Source organism: Phaethon aethereus, assembly GCF_964289735.1.
Source record: "Phaethon aethereus genome assembly, chromosome: 5".
Classification (NCBI taxonomy): domain Eukaryota; kingdom Metazoa; phylum Chordata; class Aves; order Phaethontiformes; family Phaethontidae; genus Phaethon; species Phaethon aethereus.
The window spans coordinates 3,827,972-3,855,770 of record NC_138579.1 but is presented as its reverse complement, the minus strand read 5'-3'; the positions used below and the strand labels follow the sequence as shown (position 1 = coordinate 3,855,770).

At 54.2% G+C, this 27,799-nt stretch overlaps 1 protein-coding gene across 2 annotated transcripts in view; it reads left to right on the top strand.

Annotated features, from left to right (window-relative positions):
* Nucleotides 1-27,799, top strand: part of TRIM9 (tripartite motif containing 9) — a gene marked incomplete at both ends in the record, with an annotated part of 69,020 nt that overhangs the window by 20,693 nt on the left and 20,528 nt on the right. For both annotated transcript variants that reach the window (XM_081999850.1, XM_081999849.1), the window contains 3 exons: nt 18,069-18,164; nt 18,627-18,749; nt 27,458-27,568. In XM_081999850.1, coding sequence (XP_081855976.1) covers nt 18,069-18,164; nt 18,627-18,749; nt 27,458-27,568 — 330 coding nt within the window. The remainder of the gene's footprint in view (nt 1-18,068; nt 18,165-18,626; nt 18,750-27,457; nt 27,569-27,799) is intronic.

The following is a 27,799-nucleotide window of genomic DNA, read 5'->3' as shown; positions in this document are numbered from 1 at the left end:
CCTGGGCAAGTCAGATGGGCTGTTTGGCTGTGCCCTCCATGAGCCCCCAGGAGAGCTGCCCTGCGGCACAGGGGCTCCGGTGTGACGGCAGGACGGCTCCTGAGCGCTCAGACCGTGCAGCCGAGTGTGTTAAGGTGATGTCCACTCTAGCTCCCTTCAACATATGCCAGGGCACGGCTGTGTCGGGTGTCAGCCATCGCACGGGGGTTTGTGGCGGAGCCGGAGCTCGCTGCTGTTTCCTAGAGATGTGAGGGAGAGCGCAGAACAGCTGCTGTGGATGCTCAGGTCCCCCAAGCGTGTTTCACTGATGGCTCTGGGCATCCTTGTTACACAGAACATCTCGGGAGAGTGAATGTTTCGCTTTCATGCTCATCAGGCACTCACCGTTAAACATGAGCTTTAAAGCACTAGCCAAGAGCAACATTTAGAAAAAAAACCGAACAAAGAATCCATGCTGTCCTAAAAGTAGAATATATTTATAATTTAAATTTTATATTTACTTCTGACAGAGAAAGCAGAGAGGTAAGGGTTTGCTCTGCACTCCGAGGTTAGGTAGGTAGTGGGGTATTCGCCCAAAGAGATGATAATGCCCAGTGATTATTTGGTCAAGTCCCATACACAGCGCAGACGACCGAAGACCTCAGAGGAGAGCACAAGAAACACTCCAGAAGGTGCTCTGAGCTGTCCTGCGTGTAGGAGAAAGTCATGCTGGCGCAGCCTCAGCTGGAGGACTGCAACGGTGTGGGTCACCCAGGCATCGAGGCAACTGCAAACCGTGGTCGTAGCATGCAGGGAGAGTGGCCGGAGCGACTGCAGGGGAAAGAACGAATGAGCTGGGCATGCATGGAGAGAAGAGGAGGTTGGAGAGGGGGATTGTGATGGTCTTCAAGCCTATAGCAGGCAGTTGCAGGCTTTGCATTTCCATGAATGCAGCAAAAAGTTTAGTGCTTAAGTTGGAGCAGCGGAAATGCAGTGAAACACACCCTTCTCCCAGAGCAGGTATTAGCCGTATCCCATTAGGGAGTATCAAATTGGGAAAGATGGCCTAAGGCTGAGAACGTCTGGATTTGAGACAGTGATGGAAAGGACCAGCTGTGGGCTGTAGTCCTTTAGTGCCGATGCTGTTTCACTTCAGCACATGCCAGACTGCTTTCTGCAGGGGCAAATGGTTAAGAGCAAATAGCCAGAAGGAACATACGCAGAAGAGCGATAGTCTTGTAATTGAGTGGGACTTTAGATGTGCCCAAGGTAAGATTTGAGTGGGAGAGGAGATTCTTTTTACTACGCTAATTTAGTTGGGGAAGGCAGACAAGCTTTTGAGCACACCAGCCCGTCCTCAGAAGCTGCAGCATCAAGGATTCAGTAGGAAATGCCAGCAGATGGGCTCTCTGCGAGGCTATGATGCAGTCCCGCTTTGTGGAGGTGCTGGGGGGATATACGTGCTTCCTCCCATCGAAGGGAAGGACTCTGTGTTGATAGCCAAGGGGAATGAGATGCCATCTCCCATCTGTGCCTTTGAAAACCTCCCTTCAGCTAAGTCCACGAGTGCTTGCTGATGTTCTGTAAAATCCCAGTTTTGGTCAGCAGCCAAAGAGGCAAAAGGCTGTGAAATGAGAAGCTGCTGCTGAGGCACTGGGCTGGGATCTCTGAAAGCCATGAAGCATCGTGGGCTTTGTTGATATGGCTGGTGAGATACCAGCCAACAGGACTGACTGCACGCAGAGCCGCGGGGATGCTAAGGCTGTGTGACCTATTTGGTGTCAGTCTGCATGCTCTTCTTGTTTGAAAGCTGTGCTTTTACCTTTGTATGAAGCACATGAGGCCTCCTTAGACTGGGTTCCCACCTACACAACTGCCCCAGAGCTTTCTGATCTACACCAGCAGGAGATGGGAGAAGTGGACTTGCCCAGCATCACACTGGTCACCTATAGTAGAGCATGGCTTGGACTCCCGGCCTCCTGGATGCCATATCAGGACCACGTTCAGTAGGAAGGCAGTTTCATTGAGCTGCCCTTTGTGGTGGGGCTTCGTGGTCATGAGTGGTAACACTGATGAGTCGCTGCTGTTCTCCCGCCAGCCCCAGTGGGTGCACTGAACGCCGGTCGATCAGAGCGATGGGGTGTATTCCCTTACCTTAGTGCCTCAGTGAGTCCTGCTCAGAGCCGAAGAGTGCAATACAATTTGCATTTCTAGCCAATTAAATGTCAAAGCAAAGTCAAGATGTTGGCTAGCTGTCAAGCCTGTTTATGACTATGCCAGACTACAGCACAGAGATGGTTATAGGACAAGACAAAAGGATGGTCAATACACTCACTGCAGAAAGAGGAATTGCCCCACGGGGCTTTCATCCTCCTGTGTTGGGGCTAGGACTGGTAAAAATCATTGTTTATGCAGCTAATCAGGTTTAAATTTAACTCCAAACAAAGTAATCAGATTTAAAGATTTAATGCAGTAATGGGATGGAAGAGCTGAAGTGTGAGTAACCACAGAGCAGGCTGAGTGGGAAGGCAGTAATCGGTTTGAAGGCAGACAGAGCACAATTTGAAGGCAGAAAGTGTAAGATCTGCAGCGTGCACCTTCCTGGCTCTTGGGCTGTGCCAGGACTATGTGTGGCGGTGGGCCAGCGGCTGCCATAGGGGATGACTGCGTAGGGGAAGATGCTCGGTGCTCGCACGCAGCAGTGGCCTGGCGTCGGTGTGCTCTTTTCCTAACTGTACCCCAAAACGTGGGTGTGCTAATCCCCTGCAGCTTCGCCTGCAGGCTGATGGTCTCGTCTCACTTGCACACTTACGCATCCGTAGTACTTTTATTCTGTAGAGGACACAGATGCTGGCCTGTGAGATCATAACCTGAGTCTTTGCTTACATGTTTTTCCATGCACCGTGGAGAAGAACGGGGTCTAAGAAGACAGGGTTTGCCTGGTGGGACTTTCTTCACCGTTTATAGGAATGTTCTCCAGATTTTTTCAATAAAAAGATGCAGCAGTAGTTTGTGGCATTCCAACCTAGCCAGATCCAACCCTCTCCCTGTTACTGACCTGAGTGGAAGTGGTTTAAAGCTTTAAGCTGCAGGGGGTCTCACCAGAGCAGAGCAGAGGGGCAGAATCCCCTCCCTCGCTCTCCTGGCCACGCTGCATTGGGTGCAGCCCAGGGTACGGTTGGCCTTCTGGACTGCGAGCGCACATTGCCAGCTCATGTCCAGCTTTTCATCCACCAGTACCCCCAAGTCCTTCTTGGCAGGGCTGCTCTCCATCTCTTCATCCCCCAGCCTGTACTGATACTGGGGGTTGCCACAACGCAGGTGCAGGACCCTGCACTTGGCCTTCTTGAACCTCATGAGGTTCCCACAGGCCCATTCCTTGAGCTTGTTCAGGTCCCTCTGGATGGCATCCTGTCCCTTAGGTGTGTCAACCACACTGCTCAGCTTGGTGTCATCTGCAAACTTGCTGAGGGTGCACTCGATCCCACTGTTTATGTCATTGAGGAAGATATTAAAGAGTACTGGTTCCAGTACGGACCCCTGAGGGACACTGTTCGTCACCTGTCTCCATCTGGACCTTGAATCATTGACCACTCTCTGGATACAACCATTCAACCAATTCCTCATCCACCCAACAGTCCACTCACCAAATCCATCTCTCTCCAATTTGGAAGAAGGATGTTGTGGGGGACCTTGTCAAAGGCCTTACAGAAGTCCAGATAGAAGACATCCATAGCTCTTCCCTTGTCCACTAATGCAGTCACTCCATCACAGAAGGCCACTAGGTTGGTCAGGCAGGACTTGCCCTTGGTGAAGCCTTGTTGTCTGTCTTGAATCACCTTTCTGTTTCCCATGTGCCTTAGCATAGCTTCAGAGGAGGATCTGCTCCGTGGCAGCTGGAGCAGATCTCCCTGGCACAGAGGTGAGGCTGACAGGTCAGGAGTTCTCCATCCCTGTGATGGATGTATGGCCTTCCACCTCTGTAAGAGGCTCTGTTGCCCCTCCTGAGGTCTTCCACTAGCTTGTGAGAGGGATGGTGCAGAAAGACCATCTCTTGGAGGGTCTAATGGTGCAGTCCATGTAAACATCCCAAACTAGTTTTCCTAGAGAATGGAGGCTGCTGTTGATCAGAAGAGTGTTCTGGGTCAGAAGGTGGCCCAATGGCCAGGCTTTTACCTTGCAGCAACTTTTGCTCCTGTAAATTCATTTTTAAGCAAGTTAAAGAACTTCTCTCAGGCTCCGTCTGTGCTGGACAATGGGGGTTTTCTTTGGTGAGACAAACAGCAATAGCCAGAGGATTTGTTTGATCTCAATGGAGAAAGTAAGTGATGTTTTGCCCTGTTTTTTTGTTTCCTGCCTACTTGAGGCCAAGCGAGAGCAATTCTGTTGAGAGTAACGCCATGTGTCAGCATGCTATTGCCTGGGGAGTTGCCATGACCCACCCTTCCCTGTGCACAGCAGGGAGTGGAGAGTGGGATGGATGCAACACCAACACGCTCCTTTATCACCCACAAAAATGCTAGTTTTAAGCCCATTTCTCCAGGTTCTCCTACTTTTGCAGCATGCCTGAAAGCTCCTAAAAACAGTCTACGCTCTTACCAGTGTGTTCATGCTGAGCCATTTGTCTTTTTATCTTGTTCAACCTCCTCCACTGCCCCTTGTTTAATTTCAGATTCTTTGTAGAGGCAGGTCCCTCCCTGATGAGTCCTGGCATGATCCCTGGAGCTGGCTGCTTGGGGTTTCTTGTGTGTGTCAGTTCATTGGTCCAGCGTTCACCTGAACCAGGGGTGAACGCTGGGCTGTGGGGAGCTGCTGCGAGGATGACTTAGAGACATGACCACTGTATCTTCAGAGGTCAGCGCTTGGGGTAACAGGCCAGGATCGAGGGGAGACTACACTTGGAGCTGACCCAGGAGCTCAGGACATGAGTGCCTAACACCTCTTCCCTTATGTCTTCTACACCGTGGGAAGGGGAATCCAGGACTTGGAAGCTTATTCAGAGTGAAGGGAAAATGCCACAAGGAGCAGTGATCTAAGGAGGGATCAGCCACTGTAGAGATTAGCTGCTAAGCAGCCTTCTCAGGAAATGCAGCGTCTGGTTCTTTAACTGCCTTTCTCTCGAATTAATGCTGTGCAATGATTTTTTTTTACTTTTTAAAAGCAATAGTAATGCTGTTTCAGTGGCTGCCTGAGACATGGAAGATCTTGCTTGATGAGCCAGTTCCTTCTGACCTGTGGAGTACTCCAGAAGCTGAACTCTGTGCTTGCTGAGGCTGATTATAACCAGGTCGGTTTCCTTGATTACCTTGCACTGCCAAACGTTATTACTCGCAATATTTGCCATGCACTGACTTCCTCAGCGCTGTGCAGCAGACCGGTGGACAGCTCTGTGTCAATAAGTCATCTCCTTGTCTCCCTCCTGGATGCTGGTTCAGGGCTGGTTCTACCTTGGTGGCAAAGGAAAGCAGCATTAATGGCAGCTCTGGGTAACATGCATCTCACTTTCCAGGGTACCATGAAGCCAATTTTCTGCAGTTTCCCTTCAGCACAGGCACATTTTCTGGGTATTTTTTCCTAGTAGTCTGTCTGTAATGTGTCCTGCCCTTCGTCATCCCTAGGGGAGGGACATCTGTTGATCGGGCCAGAATGCACCCGATTTCAGCAGGCGGCCCCAGCGACATTAAGAGGTTGACAACTATATTCTTATACTCTCCTCTGACTGATTTACACCCAAGGAAGACCTTTGCCAGCTGGGCTCGACCACAATCTGCTCATCTCAAGCAGGAGGCCACAGTGCAGCTCTGTGGTGCCATGTGAGAGCTCCTCCAGACGCAGCCCACCCAGCACAGAGCTGCCCCCAGGCATTAGCCCGAGCGCCGGGCGTGCTGACGGGGCTGTGGGGTGATGCTAAGCCGTGCTGCTTGGTGTCGTGCTCAGCTCTGACCTGCAGATTTCTGACACCACTGCTTGGCCAAAGGATCCCTAAGCAGGATCGGGCACGCCATCTTCCTCATCTGTGATTCTACTCTGTTGGCACCAGGACGCATGGAGCTCTCAGCAACCTGGACACGTTCCCATCTCCTCTCTTGTTTCCGGATCTCTCTAATTGGATTCCGCTCTGCTCATTTCATCTCCCTGCCCCTGTGCGAGCAGCAGCTGCAGTCGGAAGCGGGGGAGCCTGGCGGAAGCCATGCCTGGTGGGAATGCTCCTCTGCAGATGAGGAAAGGAGGCACCGCAGGGCAGAGGGCTACGTGCTGTCCCGCCCGACTCCTCCAGCCTTGAGGAGCCCAGGAGGAGCAGGGCATGGCCCAGGCACTGTCTGCCCAGGGGTCGGAGCCCGTGGAACAGCCCTGAAGGCCACAGTGACAGTGCCCGCCGGGCTGCCCTTCGCCACGCAGGGATCTGCTCCAGCCCTCAGCCCTCTGAGTGCTGGGGGACAGCAAAGGGTGCTTAAACCTCCTTTTTCCATAAATACAGGAAGAATGTGTGCAAGATAGTGTGTTCCCAGCTTCTCCAGAGAGGAGCGCAGGTGTAGTTGTGTGCTTATTCTGCCTGTAAATTGCACCTCTAGCAAAGAACCAGCCCGTCTGCCTGGGGACGTGGCTGTAAGTGCTGGCCCAGGAGAGCTACGAGTGTTTGCACCCGCTCAGGACATGGCGTGTTGTTGCTGGACTATGCCTTGCAGGGGAAGGGAGGGAGCCTGGAGAAGTCATTGCTCAGCTGCGAGCTATCCTCTGCCTCTTGCCAGCCTCATTCATCTCTGGAAAAATAGCAACACTGACACGCAGCAAATGAGCCTTGTGCTTCCAGGGTGGTTTGGAAATGCCACCAGCCACACAACAGCAGCTATAGATCAGCGTGCTCCCAGCTGGGTCACAAGTGACAGTAATCAGCCATCATTACAACTGCACTCCCCAAGACGTGGTTCAGCACAGGCATTAACGGGAGCTATGTGCTGCAGTTGCTCTGGGTGGAGAGCAGGGCTTGCACCAGGATCTTCACCTTGCCTTTTCCAGCCAAAGCATCTCTTCGCTTCCTCCTGTCAGCCTCACTACAACCCATACAGAGCTGCCTGTACTTTTGTTACTGGCATGTGTCGCTTTGGTGTCTGCATCCATCACACCTGCGCGTCTCTTCAGCCCAAAGAGCGTTCCTTCAGCACACACCTATGGGGCTGGAAACGAGCTCAGCCCCGTGTTGCGCCCTCGGTACCTGGGAGCTGTACCCAGACTGTGGGAGGATCTCTGCAGTGCTGGTAGGTCAGTGCTGTTGGTCATGGCCTTCACAGAACTCTCACTGTCGTGGCAGTCAGATGCTGTGCAGATGCACGAAGTCGGCAGCGAAATCAACCTTACGTCAAGGCTTGGGCATCACTGCTGTGGACAGGAGGGGAGCCCTGTTCCCTGAGCTCCTATCTTAGCCTCCAGCAGTGACAGGGTTCATGCCTCTGATGAAGATGGTGAACAAAGACTGCTTTTAGTTGATGCCTTCCTGTTAATTGCTCTACAATTTCACCGCTATCTCACAGCAAAGATGTGTGGCTTTGCTCTCTGTGCCTGTTTTGGGCTCCTTCAGACTTGCTGGGTCCAGTATCTGTCAACTGTAGAAACAGCAAAGCTACCCAGAGTTGCAGAGGCATGGACGAAGACAAAACAAGGGCCAGCATGCAACTTCACCACCCTTCACCATTGGCAAGACGCTTGCTCCTGGGTGCACTGATGCTGGGAGAGGGACCTTGGATCTACAGCAGGCCAGGCTGAGGGAAGGAGAAGGAGGCTTGTGCATGAATGCAGCCTGTGCCAACCAGCCCCCCAGTCTGCAAGGTTGCCTCTGAGTGCTCCAGAGGGGAAGAGATGTGTCCTGAGGATGCTGCTTGGACCTCTGCTAGCTGTAGGCTTCAGAGCTGGCAGCTGAGTTCCTTGCTGCCTGCCGTGCCCTGAGCTACCCCATGAGGGACAATGAGGAGGAATTTATTCCAGTCTCACTTGCATGAACCAGCCACTAGCAAAGTTCATGGCCTTCTTGCCGGGCTTCAGATCCCAGAAGCAGCCAGACTCAGTGCTTATCATCTTGGTTACAAGACTCCAAGGGAGACTGCTACCCAGACCAGGATGTGGATATTGCTGAGCTCAGAAAAACAGCGCGCAGTGAACAGCTGCAACAGTGTTTGCCATAGTCTGAAAGTGCATTTCCACCCTGAGGTCTGTGCAGAGCCGCAGGAGGACCTGGACTCCTCTCAAGGACACAACCTGGAAGACGCACTGCAGGAGCACACCTAATGCAGTGCAGCTGAAGCAGGACCAGGCAAGGGTGTGTCCAAAGTGTCTCTCCTCCTGAAATATGGAGAGGGTGGACCTCAGCATCAACTCACTCTATAGACCTGCGCTGATCTGTCCGCAATATTTGGCCTTTTTAAAATAGTTTCTCGCCCTTACCTTGTTTGCCCCTCTGTGTACCTGTGGGCAGGCAGCAGGCACTTGCTTAGCTTGTGTTTTGCCCAGCATCCCTGTAACAGAGCTGGCAGTTCTGTCTGTGATTTCAAAGGGACTTGTGCTAGGTTTTGCCAATGAAAAGATAAGATTATTTGTTGTTGAGTATTAATGAAGCGAAATAGGAATTAATTGGGCAGTATCAAAGGGCTATTACTAGGTGCTTACATTTCTTCTTCCTAAGAATCAAAGCAAGGACTATATCCTACATCAAAGCAAGGACAGAGCATCTTCAGCACATCCTCACAGCAAGGAACTGTCAGCAAGGAGCAGCCCAGGACATTACATACCTCTTGTATTTGTTTAGTCCAAGGAGTAGGAACAGCCAAGCAAGTCACCACACGTGAACTGATCCACACTGAGGGTCCCTATGTGCAAAGCTGGTCTTCATCAGGTTGCAAGGAATTGTCCTAGATCTACCCTCTTCCAGGGGGCTTAGCTAAACCAAGGCTCATCCCACATTAGTGCTTGAGACGTAGAAGGTCACTGCAGCTCCGGTGGTGTCTAATGACTTCATCTAGTGTCCCCACATTTTTGGAAGCAAACCACTGGCATGTTATCTCACAGGCCACTTGGCAGCCGTATCTTCTGCTGGACAGTTTTGCATGCCTGATGGTTTGCCCCTTGAAGAAGTGGGGTTAAAGTGCAAGGATGCTAGAAGTTGGGGGTTCAGATCTTCCTCCTCCTTGTACAGGCTTCTCCCAAAGCCTGCTGAGAAATCATTGCAGCCTGCAGAGCACCAGCTGTCCTGGCCACAGAAGGGCTGCAAACCGGGAAGCAGCATGTTCAAGTGAGCACAAGGATTCACAGCAGGAGCAAAATGCTCTGCTGTTTCAGAGTGGAAAAAGCAGCGTGTGACCTGTCCCCACAGGCACCCACAGCCCGGGCGTCCCAGCTAGGCTGTCACGCGCGCTGATCCTAGCAGGATCAGAGGGGGCCAGAGTTATTCTTCTGCAATTTTGGCATAACAATTACATGCATTAAAGTGCATGCAAAGAGAATAATTGATGTTTTTACCCTAAGTCTCTTGCTTCCAGCAGTCTCCCCGCTGCTGGCTAATGTGCAGTTCCAAGGTTTGGTGACCAAGTCACAGCAGGTCATTTTCAAAACATTAGAAGTCTCCTTTCAGAGAGGACCCCCGAAGCCTGGGGCTGGTCAGGGCAGAGACCCCCCGTCCCTTCCTGCCGTCTGCGCAGGGTGAGGGGCTCGGGGCAGCCAGGCAGCGAGCTGGGCTAGGCCAGTTGCCATGCTGGTACAGATGGGCTGATGGACGTTGCCGCTGCGGCTGCACGTTATAACTGAGACCAGGCTAAATAACACGTGCAAGAAACTCAGCATGAATTCAGCATTGCCCACAGCAAGGCCGGGAGGAGGCAGAGCAGCGTGCCTGCCCGGGGCCAGGGAATCCCGGAGCCACATGGGAGGCAACGAAAGGGTTTTAGCAAGGTCACGCTTGAAAAGAATATATCCTTGTTTTATTTCCAGGCTGGAGCCTTTGAATCAGTTCTGCCTGCTGAGGAAATACACTGCCCTAGTGTCTGCGTGAACAAAGCCAGCGGCCGGGGCCATCTGCGCGCCCGAGTGACAGCACATCGGTGCTGGGGGCTTCGGCGCCTGAGTATTGCAGTCATCGTCTCACAGGGAGCATAGGGGAGATGATGAGGTAGGATGGGGATCCCAAGGAAGCAAGCAGTCCCACAAACATAGAGCTCGGGCCCAGAAATGGTGCAGACACGGGCTTAGCCACATACCGAAGGGGTTGGTTGGGCCGGCACGGTGCCACAGCAGGCAGGCATCCCGGTGACACCCAGGCTCGTGTGGGGCAGGCAGCTCTCCACAGCATCTCACCTCAGCTCTTGCGGCTTGCCCTTCGTGGGGACATCCCAGGTGCTACCCCGGGGACCCTGCCATCCCCACCCATAGCTCCTTATTGCCGGGGAGCACAGCTGTGCGTCCATGTGCGAGATTTCACCTTGATAAGCAATGGCTCAGGGTGGGTGGGAATAAATAAGCACAACCTGGGATGAGCTGATAAGGCCTCCAACGCTGACCCTGCCAGGATTGGCAGTGATTTCTGCTCTGCGCTGCAGCATCCGGAACAGCTTTGCTGTTCTGTTATCAGCAACTATCAAAAAATAAGTGGCTTTAACAAAATCCTACCAGCTGGCAGGCAGCAGCCCAGCTTTGGGACTTGGCATGGGACAAAACCCACTGCATCGCCACCCCCAGCTTGTGGGAGGGCTCCAGACAGCCTGTCTGCCCAGCAGAGGGGACATGAGTTTTTTTGCCCAGCTGAATTCTCCACTGCCTTCATCCTGGCCTGGTCCGCAGTCCCTTCTGGAGTGAGGCTTCCCCCTGCCAGCTTTGGGTGGCTTGCATGAGTCTGCTGTGTTGCTGTATGGGGACAGGGGGAAAGGGTGAGAGATGAGAGAAAGGAGGAGGCTGCAGGAAGAAAATTCCCTGTGCGCAAAACACAGTCTGTGTGCCCATGGGTGCTGAGCACCCTCAGCACCTGCTGATGTCTGCACTGGGTGCCCTCAGCACTGCAGAGGGGTTGAGGGTTGAGTACTCTAATGCTCCACGCAGATCAATACAACCGTGCTGGCTTGGACCCTTGAGCATCCCAAACCCACCACATCTCTTCATTTGCACTGAAAAGGCCATAACTCACCCATGCTCCAGCCAGGACTGGGGTTCGTCGAGGAGCTGCACATGGGTGTCACCGTCGTAGAAGCGAGACACCCAAAGTCTCCCCATCTTGGGTGTTCTCCCTCCTCAGGTTCAGCTGGGATTTTCCCAGCGTTGCAGTGGCAAGGGGCTGCGTGCTTCCCCCAGGAGGACCCACCAAGGTCTAGGGTTGATAATAGCGGGTGTAGTGGCATCTCTGTCTCTTCCAGAGGTGCAGGGGCCCCTCTGCAGGCCCTGGAATTAACTCTGATGTCAATAAAAATTGCCCTGGAGATAATCCGCTCTGCGGATGCCTGTATGCCCCAGGCAGCCAGCCTGCCTTGCACGTGTGGAGGATCATCTGCTTTGCAGACCCCAGCTGCCCTCCAGGCTGCTGCAGAGGCAGCCAGAGCAGCGCGGCCCTGAGGCACGCTCCCTGCCTGGAGATCCTCTCCCAGGGGCTGCTGTATCTTAATAGTTTACATTTCACCTTCCTCCTCCTGACCCCAGTTTCCCCAGCATAACTGCAATGAAGGAGGAGAACCAAGGTCCCTGATACGCAGCGGTAGCCGTCGCTGCCTTCCCATCCCTTGCTTCCCCTGTCGTATGCAGCCGGGGAGCGGGAGCTGTTCCTACGTGTTCATTTCTAGCCTGCAGTCTACACCCAGGACATTTGCTCACAAACCTGGCTCTGCATGTGTGTGCCTGTGTCCTGCTGGAAAGCGTAGGCTCTTCCGTCTGTTACTTTATTTGCAGCTTTATGTCAGGCTGAGAGCACATCCTTCCCATGGGAAGCCAGCAAAACCTGAGCTGGACCGATGTCAAACACGCAGCAGCAGAACGGCGCCGTGTTTGGAGAGAGGTAATTCAGACCCACGCTCCGTTCCTGTCTCCTGCCTTGGCTCAAAGTTAGTTATTGGCAACTAAAGATGGTCTGGCTTTACTCACACTGCAGACACAGAGCATCAGTCACCTGTAGCTACTCTGCATCCCTGCCAGAGGCGCGCCAGGCTGGGCCTGGGAGTGAGCGCTGCTCTCCGGCTTCCAAGGCTGTTTGCTGCCTGATTGCTCTCCGAAGCTGCCGAGGAGTTCAGCAGGCAGAGACCGAATGGGCTGCAACGAAAGTGCTGCTCTCCACCGACCTTTTGGGCACACAGGCTTGGGATGAGATTGCCTTGGGATGAGGTTGTCTCGGGTTGTAACCCACTGTCTGCCGCACGTCTGCGTTTCCAGTGCGATGTCAGGGGAGCGGGCTTAGCAGAGCAGAAGGGAGAGGAAGAGGAGAGGACAGGTCGGATAGCTGCAGCTACAGAGGTGTAAGGCATTTTTGGTAAGAGGTCTCTATGTGCACACCAGTGGTAAGTGCCTAGTCTTGCGTGGTGTCGCATCCCATCATGTGCGTTAGGAGCTGCCGGGCAGCTGGAGCTCTAGAAGCTGCTGTCTGTAAGTAGTGATCAAATAGAGCTGTTTCTGAGTAGGTTTCAGCTTGTTTACTAGTCTTCATCAGAGTAAGTACACAGGGATCACTGATACAGTTTGGGGATGTGTTCAAGGGAAATGGGGAAGGGGTCTGGACTGTTCAGTGGGAGCAGAGGCAGCATGGCCAGCAGGCATGGGGGTGTTGCTGGAGAGCTTTAGCAGTCAGCACATAGCAGTGATGCTAAGCCAGCCCCAGAGCAGACCCACCAGGAGTGACGGAGTGATTGTCAGGTGGGCGAGGGAGGAACAAGGAGGGAGATGAGGGCGTGATTTCACGTTAGCAGTTATCAGTGCGGAGAGCAGGCTCAGGAAGGAGCCTCCCTGCGGCGGATCGGCAGGCCCCTTCGCAGCGCGGGGTCGCCTGCCTCCCATGAGGACCAGCCCCTGCAGGACGCCGGGACGTGGTGCTGCCCAACCTGGTCTCCCTTCGTCCCACGCTGCAGGATCAAGTCTTCAAGGGGCAGGTTCAGCCCAGGCTGCAGCTCCAGCAAGAGCTTTTGGATTCTCTTAGGCAGTGTTGAATCCAAAAGTCAGGCTCTCCTGACTGGAGCCGAAAGCCAATTAGCAGCAGTTTAGCTTCATCAACTTCCTGACTGAATGCAAGTTTTAATTAAACATCCCATTTTAATTAGTCAGGCGTCACATACAGTAAGCTTGCCTCAAGATTCCAAGGCTGTAGGTCCTATGCTTTAATTAAAAGAAGGAAGCACATGACTTCAACTCCAGCATCTGTGACAGCTCCTCATCCTTTCAAGGGTACAAGCAGAACAACTGGGAACAGCATCTTTTCTTGCCGCGGCTTATTCCTCTTCTCTTCTACCTCCATATGGATGCTCCAGCATGGGAACTTGCTGAGAGATGACTTGGTTGGAAGCAGAGAAGAAACAGGGGCTGGCTGCAACACCTGGGATGTCAGAGCAGATAGTGGCCTCTCAGTGTAATGCCAAGAGTTCTTCTGGGGTGGATTTTCTGTCCTGGGGTGACAGGGAACACCTAGCCCATCTGTGGCTGGTAAGGAGGTGCATTCATCTGAAATCTTAGGTGCAAATGGCCTTTGAAGGCCATGGTCTGCAGCAGCCCAGAGCAGGTGGCTTTCACAGGGCACGCACTTAAGTTGTGAACTCCTTGCTACAGGACCCTGTGGATGATAAAAGCTTTTGTTGGTCCACGAGGAGACAGAACAGTTCTGTGGAAGAGAAATCCAAGGGGGGTTACCCAGGCTACATGCAAGCCATGCCAACCTCCTGAGGTTCCTGAGCTGTGAACCATTGGAGGCTGGAAGGAGCACCGTTGTACAGAAGATGCTGCGCTGGGGTGTACATCTGGCCTGACCTTGAACAGAAATGCCCTTTCTTGATCTTGTTTGAATTTGTGATCTTTCACCATCGCACACAAGCTTTCCTGCATGTGGGGGCAGCCCTTGCAGGCTGGGGGCAGGCAGCTCAGAGCTGCACAGCTCCCGGGTGGGCATGGGGAGGGGGCTTCCAGCTGGCCAGGGGACCTGGGCTAGCAACTGGTTTTTGGCTTGCAGAGGAGCCCTTCTCTCCACTGAGCAGAGGAGGAGACTGGTGTCTCTCCTGAGTGCTCCAGGCACTTTCTCAGGTGTTGGAGCCTGCAAGAGAGTTGGGGTTCGAAACGAGTGCAACTTTCTTGCTCTTGTTGGTGGCCAACGCCAGCTGGCTTCAGGCTTTTCTTGGTGTGCCAGATGGAGCCGTCACACAGAGCCAGCTCCGCGAATCCGGCATCCAGTGCCGAGCGGGACCCGATGCCTCCTAAAATAACACGCCCAGCTCCCTTCTCGCCTCAAGGTAAACCTGGAGGAGCTCCATCGCTGGCAGCTGGGTTATACGGGAGGAGAACCAGACCAGCTCCATCTGAGAGACGGTGCGGAGCTTAAAACGGTGCTTTTCTCCATTTCTTGGAGCCTGCCCAGCCTTCTGCACCAACTGTGCTCATCCGTGCTCTGGGGCAAGGGAGAATCAGAGAGGGACAGAAATCCCTTTGTCAGCCATGCCTGGGAAGGAGGGTTACAGAGCTATTAGCGAGCACAAAGAGAAGGGGACACAAAGCTCTGGGGACAGAGGTTTAAATGCTTAGCTCCCGTTAATGCTAATATGAATTACAGAAGTCTCTTCTTGCTGCCTTGAAACAAGAGCTTTGAAAAAGAGGCCAGCTTTCTGCAAAGAACAGATTCACTTGCTTTTAAGACACCTCTAAATGGGATTTTTTTTCATTTCACAGTCATTAATTCCCCTGCCTGTGCTAGCTCAAGGTGGGACTCTGCTCCGGTCCAGCACCTGCGAGCTGGCTGGCCCACTGCACACCGGAGATGCTGGCTCTCCATCCAACGTCCCCTCCTCTGCAGGCGGGCGGTGGTCTCCAGAGCGGGGTTCCCAGCCCTGAGAATCCCCAAAGATTTGGTTTCCACATGGAGATGCAAAGTGCCACGTTTGAGGTTTTCGCAGGGAGGGGAGATCCCTGTGTGTCAGAACTATTAACAGCATCGTGTTTCCCACGGTCTGGTACAGCACCCGTGGGAGACAAGGTCTGAGGTCCTTCCAACCCCCTGCTCCCGTGCGGAGGATTCCTGAGTCTCCATCTCCCGCTCCCTCCGTGTAGATCACACGGTTGCGGGCAACCTGTGACTCTGCCTTCCATGTCCGGTGATTAAATCCTTCTCCGAAGCGACAGACTGCATTAAAGCTTGGGTTTGCTCCAAGGGTCATGGAAGGTACCTGTAGAATTTACAGACCCAATCTGTCATTTAATTTCTCTCCGCAGCCTCTGACTTATTAACATAATAACAGAAGCCAGGAGGACTTTGTTTTTCTGCCGTGTACAGTTATGGATCACGTTGTCACTGCGCCTGAAGGGCTGCCCTTGGTGAATACATTCAGGCATGCCCGCGGGTCCCTGCGCACATTCCCATACACGCTGCGTTGTCATATAGCATTAATTCACCGTGTTTAATGGGCTAACGGTGATGGCTTGCAGCTCCGAGTCCCCAGCGGGGTGACTCCTGCCATGGGCAGCGGGGATGCAGCGGGAGAGCTGGGCAGATGTTTGTGTCAAAGGGACGTGTCCGGGAACGTGTCTGGGCTCCGGGAGAGCCTCTGCGTGTTGGAGGCCCTTCCTGGAGATCGGCATGAAGCTCATGACGATGAAAAAACAAACCTTGATGCTCCTGCATCCAGTGAGGAGCCTGTGGCCACCCACACGTAGGAACTGGCGTCACCGATTTGCAGAGGCGATGCTGGTGCTGATGCTCTTACTACTGATTGCTGTGAGCTGGGCAGGCCCATGTCGGCACCCTGATTTTCATGCCAGGGACGAGGGCAGGGCAGGGTGTCCACTGTGCAGCTCATCAACCTTAAGATGATGGAAAAAATACAGTTTCCTGACTAGCTCTTGTCTGCAGGCACTGGTGGCATTGAGAACTTCTCAGTGCTGCGCTGAGAAGGGGGATGCAGTGTGAGACCTCGGGGAGGGACACTCTGAAGGTGAGGGACCATCTTTTTCTTTCTGTGGACAGGCTCAAAGCTTGCTGTGCCGTGGAAGCCGTTGTGCTGTGAGGCTGGGGGTGTCCGGGGTGAAGAAGCGTGGACAGTGCACGCTGGCATTGCAGAGCTCTTACTAAATTTTAAGAGTACATTTAAAATGCTTTCCCATTAGGAAAACCTCAAAGAGTTATAATATCTTGATATTATATTGATATTATTGATAATATCTTGATATTATCTTGATATAAAGATCCCCTTTCTGAAATGTATGTTGATAGAAGAAAAAAGCCCTCCAAAGATTTTATTAAAGGAAAAAACTCACCATGCTGCAGTTTTAATGAGGTGCTTGTAAATACAACAAACTCCCGCTGATTTTCGCTATTAATCGCCTGCGTTATCAAAGACCAGGTCCCTGCAGCGCTCGGTTCTCAGCAGACCTCCTTGCCAGGCTTACGATGTCTTCCTAAATCTGGGAGGGCTAGAGGCATGCGTGGGCTGTGGAGGGCGAGCGTGGGGCAGGGCGACGGCGGCTTTTGCAGGGGCGCAGCGGGGGGGACGAGGCAGGGCTGGGTTGTCCCTGCGGCGCGTGGGGCTGCCAGCGCCGTGGGGAGCAGCCCGGGCTCTGACCTCGGCTCTTCCTCCAGCCTTAGCTCGGGGAGGGGAGATGGGGAGGCCCTGCCGAGCTGACTTAGCAATCCCATTTTTATTGGAGATGCTTTCGCTGATTAGCTCCGCATCCTAATGACTCGGGCACGATAAATTACAAAGGAAATGCAGAAATCACTAGGGTTATATTAACATCTCCTGGGGAAGCAGCAGTAAGGTCATTTTCTGGACCATTAAATGGTTGCCATTCGTTTGCTACCTCGTCTCTTCGATAGCGATTCTGTTTTTTCTCGATTTCAGCCCAGCGCCATCTCAGCAGGCGCTGTGCTCCGGCGAGCTCGCGTCCCTTCTGCGCCGTCACTCCCCCTGCTCCCCTCTCCCATCTCCCCTCCCTCTCCCTGTGCCGGTGTCCGTGGGGAGCACGGCGTGACCAGGCAGCTGTCAGCCTGGTGCCAACATCCTGATCACAGCAGGGGTGGTCACATAAGATTTTTGGAGATTTGAGGACATCAGCCATCTTCTGGACCCCCTTCTGTGTCTGCCGCAAAGAAAGATCACGCCTCAAAGCGTGTGTGTGTGATATTTGCAGGCAATTTGCAGCCCACGCAAGAGGTAAAATCACTCTGAGGGATAAATTTTTGCGGGTGATTTGCCCAGCCCTTGAGATAGTAATCTTACTGAAATCACAGCAAAAGGGGAAGATTCCGGAGTTAATGTTTGGAAAGTGAAATGAAAAAACACAAGTCATGGTCATTGTTATTACCGCGTTATGCAGCTCGGCTCAGCACGGGCCGCAGCAGGCTGTGGGCGCGCGCTCCCAGCCCCGGCGCCGAAGGGGCAGTCAGTATTTTGGACGGTGGTGGAGGACCCTGCTTTACTGTAGCTTTCATGGGGAGATGGGAGAATTTTCAGTCTGATTCAAGCGGCCTGACCTGTGCCCTTTTGCTGGCCATCCTCAGCAGACATGGGTCAGATCCTACAGGATTTTTGGTGTCTGGCTCCCTGCAGAGCAGAGATGCAGCGGAGGTAGCCACTGGCTCACTCTGAGACCCAGGGGGGATGTGGCTTGTCTCTGATCACCCAGGGAAGCCTGTGGAGGAGGTGGACACTGAATATCTGCTTCCCAAAGCCAAGGCATCCACGATGATGGCTAACCCTCCTTTTCCTCTCCTTACACTCAGGGCAGCGGGGGCAGAAGGACACCCCGGTGTCTTGCCGAAGGCTGCACACCCCAGGAAGGCAGCGCTGGGCTGCAGTCCATCCCCAGCCCAAATCGCACACAGGCTCCCCCAGCACAAGGATGAGTCCAGGACATGGAAATGACCTTGCCCTTTCTTCCCCCTGCAGAGCCAGCTTTCCCAGGCCCTGAACGGGTTGTCAGACAGAGCCAAGGAAGCGAAAGAGTTCCTGGTCCAACTCCGCAACATGGTGCAGCAAATCCAGGTACTGTGTCTCCTGGCTGAGGAACATCCCCTTCCCACCAGGATGAGCTGCTCTCTGCGATCCTGTGCCCCATCTCCCCAGCTTGGTTTGGTGGGTGCTCTCCCAAAGCGGCCCACACCTGACTTTTCATACTACCCCCCTGCAGCCCTGCCCAAAACTGCTCCTCCCAAAGCTGCCTGTGTCATGGAGCGAGCAGCAGAGACCCCCAGCCCTTCCCATCTCTGCCACAGGCAGATCCAAGGATGCGGCAGGACAGACCAACCTGTTCCTCACCTGCCACCACCACGTTTGCCATGAGCCAAAGGCACAAGCTCCCCACGTGCTAATGGAGTGGATTTGTGTGGTGCAGTGGTGCAGCTGCACGTATAAAAATGGCCCATGCAGGATCATTAAAAAAAAATCAGGTCTCCCAACTGAAATGGAGACCTGCCCCAGGCTGTGATGCTCTGCTCTGACCCACAGGAGAACAGCGTGGAGTTCGAGGCCTGCCTGGTGGCCCAGTGCGACGCCCTCATCGATGCCCTCAACAGAAGGAAAGCCCAGTTGCTGTCCCGCGTCAACAAGGAGCACGAGCACAAGCTGAAGGTGAGCCCCTACGAACCGAACCAGCTGGGGCGGTCAGACACCTTTCTGCAGGCTTGGCACCGGACGGGGACGAGGCCCGTGACGCTGTTTGTGGGGGTGAAGCGCTGCGGGAGGGGCGGGAGGTCACTGGAGAGCTGCTCTTCTTGCTTTTCACGTGAGCGGAATTCCATTTTGCTGCAGATGCTCAGCCCGCTCCCAGCGTGACGCGCCCTGAGCAAGTGCTGCTTCCTCCAGGTGGTGGTTCCTACTGAATTACGCCATTACCGGGCCCGTCACTAGTCATTAGGTCAGCAGAGCCGTGTGTACAGCATCCGCAGGCGGGAAAATAACCTTGTTCGTGTCCCATGTTGCTTCCGAGCTACTAGCATGATCCTGCAGGATGCTGAGTGCCTGTAAGTCCTTCAGCTGAAGTCCTGGGGCACTTGGTATCGTGACAGGCCAGTTTTGTCACCAGGCGGGAAGAGGAATTGCTGTGTTTCCTGTCTTGTGCTTATTGAGCACCTCATGGCTTCAGGTTTCACCGAGAGGTGAATCGTTGGCGTTGAGGGAACTGAGGTGCAGCTCTTAAGGTGAGCCTTGAGGTCAGCTGTGAAAACGGGCTCCTGGCTTGTGTCCTTCCTGCAGTCACTGCACTGTGCCTTTTCAGCTGGTTTGGGGCTGAGAAGGGAAGCGAAGGGCCAAATCCCACCTGGGACTGGAGGAGCCCAGTATCTGTTGGACAAGGTACTTTCACCCTGGCCATCACTGATACAGGCCAGCTGAGGCATTTCACTTTGTGCTTCCCGGGGTCCCTCTTCCAAGGGCATTTCAGTGTTCTGGCTAGAAACTTCTGTGTCTCTGCTCTGGCTCCACTTGCGTCCTTTGGGCCATCCAGGAGGCTCCCAGAGGGATTCCTGAACCTACCTCAAGTGAGGGAGGAGGCCACCAGTCTCCCGTCTGCCTGCAGGACACAGACACCACAGCACTAGGGCTCACGAGCATTTCCATCGGGAGCCGGACAATAGCAGCTTTGTGGGACTGAGCCCAGCATCAGTGCTTGGTGTCCGACAATAAAGCACAACCCCAAACAGGTATGCCGTGCTGCTGGCCTGTCCTCTAGGTGCAGAGAGGACCCCACTGCCTGGTGGACTCTCTTTCCCTCTTGCCCTTCAGGGCATGGTTAGTTAAACACTCACAAAGCTGCGCAACACAAAGCAATTTCCCTGCTCGGCGCAACCCGCGGAGGCCTTTCACTTTTTGGCTAGAGGAAGGGAACTGCTTCCCACTGCTTGCTCTTATTGTATCGCCTGTCCCCCCAACACGTGCACACGGACATCCCACCTGCACCTACCCTGGTTACCAGCTGGCCTTTGTCATTACGCAGGCCTGGTCCTTAAAAGAAGAAACAGCCCCTGGGTTTCAGACTGGACTCGGATAAAATCAGCCCTCGAGCCTCCCTCCCTGAAGGACGGAGCTCTTGCAGCTCCCCGCGCTCCGTGAGGAGGGAGCTGCACGGGCAGGAGGGGCTCCATGGCCCTGCGTGGTCCAGCAGATGCGGCACATGAGCATCCAGTTATCAATCAGTAGCATCACAGCAGCTGATGTTTAAAATCCAAAAGCTGCTCCCCTCTGCTCTGCAGCCTGTGGAGTGTTGGTCAGATTTTTAGACTGAAATTATTTGATTTTCCCTTTTAATTCTTGTGGGAGTGGACGGCATGAATAATAACACAGCTGTGCTCCCTTGGTCTTAGGCTGCTATGGGGAGAGTCGTGCGACGCTGAGCCACCTGAGTACCAGCTAGGGTCTCGCATGCTGAGATTTGCCTCCGGGGGCTTCAGCATCGTCAGGCTGGGACACACAGACTTGGCACGCGGCTCAGGTGAACACACATCCTTCCCCTCTGGCTTGGGGACGGGGACAGAGAGGGTCTTGCCTGCCTTCACAAGCTGCAGACAGGACAGGGGGTTTAGGAGAGTCTCGAGCCTGTTGGGTGCCTCCCTGCTGTCCTCACTGTGCATACACAGGGTCCCCTGGCCCCACCAGGCCACCGAGCTGGGCGTTCCCCACCAACCCTGCAGCCTGGTCCCCTGCGTCCCCTTCTCCGGCACTGCCACTGTCCCCATCATGCTCTGTCACCCAGGGGAAGGGGCTGCCCAGGTCATCGCCGCTTAGGGCAGTGTCCCTTTTGCCCCGTCCAAGGAACCCCCTGGACAAAGGCAGCACCTGCAGCTCCAGCTGGGCACGGGCTGGGCTGACCTCGCTGAAAGGGACAAGACATGAAAGGGGAGCAGCGTTGTGCATGGAGCAGCTGCCTCCCAACGGGACATCCACCCAGCTGCCCAAGGCTGGTGGGGATAACAAAGCCCCAGCTCTTGCTCCGAGGCTCTGGAGTGCTGGAAGCGTTGCAGAGGGAGCAGGAATCCTTCCAGGGTGTCAGGAAGGACGGTGTGCAGGGTGCGAGGCTCGGCCGCAGAGGGACCAGCTCCCCACCTCCGCCCGCCCCATCCGCAGCAGCGTGCTGCCCGCTCGGCACCGTCTCTTCCTACACGTGCCCTGGCATGTGCTCTGTGCTGAATTTGGACCCGTGGTGGGTCCTCCTGCAGGACCATGGGACTTGTCCTGGTTGATGTTCACGTTAGGACAGGACAATGTTAGCTCCTGACTTGCGGTGGTAGCATCACCGCGTCCCATAGGAGACCAGTCCAGAGCCTCCTAGTCTGGCCTGCCTGTCCACTTGCTGCTGCCGTGTCTCCAGAGCATCTCAGCTGAGGAGGAGATGAGCAGATAGATTGACCAGTGAGACTTATCTGTGTCACTCAGGAGCCCGTTCAGATCCAAATCAGTTGCTCCAGCAGTTGGCATGGAGCCGCAGCACCCTGGCTGCCCCTCCTGCCTGCTGGGAGGTTGGCCACCATGGCATGGTATGGCACTGTGTGAGCGAGGAGAGGCACGGAGGGACGGAGCCTGCTGGCTGGCTCGGCACCACAGGCGCCTTTCACCAGAGAGCCCAAGCTCCCATTGCTGTGCAGTGCCCAGACTTGGGGTCAGCTCAGCCCCAGGACTGACCTACTTTGGCTTGACACATATTTCATGGAGGCAGGCACAAATCCAGGTTTGCCTGTGGGCCAACAATAATTACTGCAGAGTGGGGAGAGGTTTGGGAAGAAACGAACTTGGCAAGGACATTTCCCTGCCTTTCCCCACCCTCCCCCTACACTTGGATTCAGATTAAGAACACAGGCTTTAAAAAAAATAACATCTGGAGGAGCCGTGGGGTCAGGTGCCTGCTCCATCTCCAGGACAGACCTCCTTGTCTGTCCTGCTCCTCATTGCTGGCCCTGGTTTTCAAAGGACCAGTATGGTCTGTCCCAAGGGAAGATGCCCTACAGCACAGGCTGGTTTGTGCAGGGGACATGAGGCTTCCTTGCAGTGTTGTCCCAGGAAGAAATCTCTCCTCAGTCCACAGCACACATGGACTGAGCTCTGTGTGCACCTCCTTTGAGCTCTGAGCAGTGTGGTGGAACATTCTGGCCTTCTTCTGGCCTTCAGGTCATAGGATGTCTTTGCTCTGTGATTTCACCATGGTGCTTTGGCTGCAGAGCCCTTGCAGTGGTTGTCACATTTCCCAGGGGAGCTAATTATATAGGAAACGCTCATCAAGGGCTCCTGTCCATGGCACTGGATCTCCAGAGATGAAATGCTCGTCCATGACCCTTCTTTAGGGGTTACAGTCAGGATTTTCCAGGAAGCCCAAGGGAACTTGGTGTCCTCCGTTGGGTTAGGTCACTGGTGATCAGGACTGGTGTGAAAGGATGAGAAACAGGACAGAAGCACAGCTTTAGTTTCCTGTACCATACCATTTCTGTATGGAAACACCAGACAGGACACACAGGTCAGATAAGCTCACCACGAAGTGCATTATTTCGCAAAGATGCAGATACCAGACTGCTCTTACAAATCCCTCCACACTCTCCACTACTTTCCCCTGCCGTGATGTCTGACCACCTTGGGAAGGGCATCAGCACCGGGAGCTGGGCACTGGGGACCAGCAGCTGTGATCAGGCTGCAGGGATGCCTCTGGTTTTTTGACGCCCCTCACGCTTTCCACTTGTTCTGTTGGAGAGCTGGATCAAGTCTGTCCTCCGTAGCATCTCTCCACGTGCCATGTTCACCAGCGGCTCTGCGCTGGAGACCAGGTCTCCGTACGGCGCTTTCCCGCACTTGTTGGTGCCGTACAGAAGCCTTTGATCAGGACAGGCTGTGCAAGCCTCCAGGACGTGCCGCCGCCAGCATCGCACGGGCTTGTTAACGCAGCAGCTCTGCTTTTTCCAGCTCCAGCCTGAGCCTCCTCTCCCAATAGCAAGAGGCAAGTCACCATGGAAACATCCACCTGGAAATGCTCAGAGGATCTGTGGTTGTGGGATTCAGCACAATCAAAACGTCAGGGTCTGTCCCGGGGTTTTTTTCATCCGGGATTTTTCTATCTGGGTTCGCAGTGCTGCAGCGAAGCACAGCAGCGCTGCTCCCCCGAACACCACCAGGCAGGTGACCGTTCTCCAGCCACGGTGTGCCCGGGGTGAGGAGGCTCCGTGTCCTCCACATGACATTCCCGGCAGGACTCGTCCTGAGCGCTGAGAAGCCCAGGTTCAAGTGAGGTTGAGTGCCTTGAAAACCAGTTGTCTAGCCAAGTACTAAAAAGAGAAGGAAGGTGAGGAAGACATTTAAGTAGAGATGAGTGCAGATGTTATTGCCTTCTAGGAGCTGTATTAAAATGTAAATTATAGTTAATGTCATCTTGCAGGGAAGAAAAGCTCTTGAAATAAATTTCCTATTTTAAGGTAGTAGTGAGCTGCTGTGAGTGCACAGGGAAAGTCCTTTTTATGGGCTGTAATTAGCAGCCAGGTTCTGGCTGTTGCCTCCTTTGGCACCTAAAGGGAAAAAAAGTCATTTGATAAAAACGACCACAAATAAAATGTATGGAGCTGCCCAAATGCCCTCTCCAGCTGAGCCATTAGGCCTTTCCCCGAAGATGCCGCCGCTCAGTGAGGTGTGTTACCTGTGTGGTTTCAGGAGAGGTTTGTAAACTGTCTACCTGCACGCAGAATTCATGGCAGCCTGGTCTTCCTGGCGATCTGGTGAACGCTGCAAGCCCTCTGAAGTCTCCTGAGGCTGCCCCTCGGCCCAACACAGCCTCACTTGCCTGCACAAGTCAAAGGCTTGAGGAACTTCCAAATTTTGCTGTCAGCTCTCTTCATCGAAATACTCTTCATTACTGGGGTAACAGGGAGCTGCGGTACCCCCGGGAGTGGAAATCCCTGATGCACAAGAAGAACCACAGGATGCTTAAGGCCATAGGGAAAACTTGTAGGCTTCACTGGCCCCACAGGGTCTAGACCGTGCCTTTGAAGGTACGTGGGATGCTTATGTCTTATTTTTAAAATCTTTCATTTCCCTAATCCAAGTGATTCGTGGAGTCTCGCTGTTCCTGTCTGCATCCTGCTTCTCTTGTGTGGAGCGCAGGAGCTGTAAAGCCACGAAGCCCCACCAGGTCCCAGCCGAAGATCCCTCCCCTTGCCTTGAAAACAGTTTGTTGGCGGCGAAGGGAAATGTGGATTTCTGCTGTCGGCTTGCCTGCTGTGTAGATGCTGCAATTAAGCCGCTGTTTCATGCTCTAGTTCTCCGGATGAGCAGATGCTGGGTCCCCGAGGAGGCTCGCGGAGTTGCAGAAGGGCAGGATCGCTGGGGCTAAAGGTGTGGGCAGGGACAGCTGCCTTGGATGCAGCTTCTGAGCACCTGGAGCAGACTGTCCCAGGCTGCCTCCACTTGAGATCTGAATGACTCCAAGGCTGGAGACTCCACAGCCTCTCTGTTCTAGTCTTTGACCACCTTTTTTGGGGGGGAAAAAAGCACTTTTGCTTATGTTTGAATGGGATTTCTTGTACCTCAGTTTGCACTCACATGCATAACGATTTATGTAGCCTCAGTGGCAGCCTGCAGCAAGCACTTCCACTCCGGACCAGACCTTTATTAGCAGGGATAATCTGCCAGGAAGCTCAGTAATTAATCAGCCTGGAGCCGCCTGGCGCTGGCCTCACCTCACGCTGCTGCCGGGGAGCGGGCAGGGTGGCGGGGCAAAGCCGGGGCTGGCACCTCCCTGCTCCAGCTCCCTCCTTCCAGACAGTGCCAGGAAGCCCCCCCAGGTCTCATGCTGGCACCAGAGCAGGGGTGGCAGGTCCCCTCACCTTGCCGGTAACCCCGTCTCTTGGCCAAGAGGGTGCCGGGGGAGCCAGCCGTGTGTCCAGGGCTGTCCTGGGACACCGTGCCTGTCTTCACCGAGCAAACGCTGCTCCTTGGAGGCTCATGCCTGGCTGGCGGTAGCAGATGGCAGTTCTGCTGGTAATACTTCGAAAGCATCTACTCGGGCAGGGAGAGGCTCACAAATTCATTATCCTGGGAAAACCAGACAGAGATTTAAGCTGCAAAGAAGATAAGAAGATTGTTTTACCAATCCCATCTTTGCTGTCTTTCTGATGGCATGTGCATTTCCCCAGAGAGGGGTCTTGCTTGAAGAAGGAAGGCTGGTTTTCTGGACATTCAGGGTGTGATCCCCCCTTGCCCATCTGCAGCCCAGCTGAGCTCGGTAGATGCAGTCAGGATATGCTCAAACAGCAAGGTTAGAGCCCACAGGCTGGGCTCATCTCGCACTCAGGGGTTACACCACAGTCTGGAGCTGAGACCCAACATCCATGCGGCCGACAACCCTTGCAAGAGCAGAACAGCCCCCCAACCCCCTCTCCTGAGCAGAAGAGATCCCATTAGTGCAAGGGACTGCTTTGCATTCCCTGGCAGGGGCTGCCGGTTGCTGCAAAGCTTTGCAACCCCACTGCACTTTCTGGATCCCACCCTGACCATCGCCACGGAGAAAGTCCAGGGACTTGCCCACGCTTTGGGAAGAGAGCAGCAGAGCCCAAGAGGAATCCAGATCTCAAGGACTAGCTGTTGCCCAGCAGACCCATTCCAGTGCACTCAAGTGTTAGAAGCTGGCCCTAAAAGAAGTATTCCTCCTCATGACAGCATACGAGACCAGAACCGGTGTGTGCCGATCATGCTGCTCGCTAGCTCCACATAGCATTTCACAGAAGCAGATATGTTGTCCAAGTTGCAAGACTGGTAATTCTTTTCTTCCTGTTAGGTGATTAAGTAGAGGTGATTAAATTAAAATTAAGCAACACATGATGTGATTGATCGCCCTTGCAGGAGTCATTGCCCCCCTTGAAGCCCAGGTTCATTCACCGCAGGAGGCTGACAGGCGCTTCACTGCACCTCGCCGTCCCTGGGGATGCTCGCAGAGGGAGCTCAGCCCGGGGTGGTCATTCGAGTGCTGCTGTGCCGATGGAGCGGTGGGCACCCAGGGGCTGGCATTCACCGGCTGCGGTGCAGAGGACGCAACTGCTTTCGGAAATGTTAATCACTGCTTATTGCAGCTTTTTCCATCGCAGTGCAGCTGCAGCTGCTGCTGAGAAGCTCGTCTTTGCTGTCTGTAACATCCTGAATAGCTGTGATCCCTAGAGCTGCATAGCTTTGTTCAGTCCTAGTGGAGAACTTTACACAGCTTTAAAGCTCTTTCAGAAAAAGAAAAAAAAATTATCTATCTGCCATGGGCACATTCCCCTGAAGCATAAAATCTTTCTTCCTGAGCTGCTCTGCCAATCTCCCATGACATAAATCCCTCTGACACTGGGTGCAGATCTGCACTGTCTCCTTCTGTGGGGATTCAGTGTGCGGGAGCACTTTGCAGTTGCTCGGAGGGACCAGCCAGCCTTCAAATACACCCTCGCGGTATCGGGGCCTGAGCCCCGTCCTCCCTGCTGTGTCTCAGGGAAGGGCAGCAGAGCCCGCAGGCACCGGCCAGCCCACATGCTTGGTTGTACTGCGCCGCCGGGATGCTGAAACACGTTCCCCTGGGGGAACCATCCACAGGTGCAAGAAGACGTGCTTTAGCGTGCAGCCTGGGCAGCCCCAGGCAGAGCTTGGTGTGCTGTAGGGAGCCCTGCTACAAGGCGTGCAGGATTTATCTCCTCTCGCTGGCACACCTCCCGCGCTGGGCTCATCCCCAGACTCCCGCTGCAGCCGGTGGAGAAAATGAGGCAATTCGGCAGCGTGGTCCATCTCAGCTGATGGGCAGGTGAGCATCTCAAGAAGATCATTATTCAGAGCTGAAGCTGGGGGAGGTAGTGCGTTCATTCCTCTTGGAAATGGCAAAATACCAGGCTCGCTCCTCACCCGCGGCAGTTGGGTGCAGCTGCCGCAGAGCCAAGCCGGCAGCCCGGCTCCGCGCCAAGGATGGATAGGGCAGCCCCACGGAGGCTGCAGCAGCTCCTGTGTATCTTATGGAGGTATGTATCGTAGGCATTTGCTTTGCATGGAGTTCATAAGCTGTCATTTGGAAGCTGTCTTAAGTAAAGACAGAGCATGGAACTGCCCTACTGCTTTGAATAATTACGTGGGTTAATAATTTTGAGCTAAACAAGGCTTGTTCTTGTTCACCAGCTTTTCCAAGACCTGGAATTTGGTGTATGAGTCTTGGCCAGTTCTGCCTTTTTCTATTCCCTTGAGTCTTTGCCTCCCTTCGTATTGCCGTGCCCCTGTGCCCACGCAGCACCGAAGCCCCTCGGCTCCCCGTCTCCCCAGGCTCCCTGAGCCACGCCGCTCTCCCTGTCCCACTGCAGGTGGTGCGAGACCAGATCTCTCACTGCACGGTGAAGCTGCGCCAGACCACGGGCCTGATGGAGTACTGCCTGGAGGTCATCAAGGAGAACGACCCCAGCGGCTTCCTGCAGGTTGGTGTGGAGCTGCTCACGCCTGGGCTGCGAGGGGAGCGGGAAAGGCATCGCACAGCCGAGAGCCCTGGGGTAACGCAGCAGAGTCGGGGGAGTTACACCAAAGATGATGTCCCCAGCTTTTCCAACCATAAAATAAAGGACCAACCTCTGATCACCTCCAAATCACAGCAAGGCAGAAGCAGAACCAGGCCAGGGACATTTCTTACCGCGGTGTGCAGCTGGTGGTGG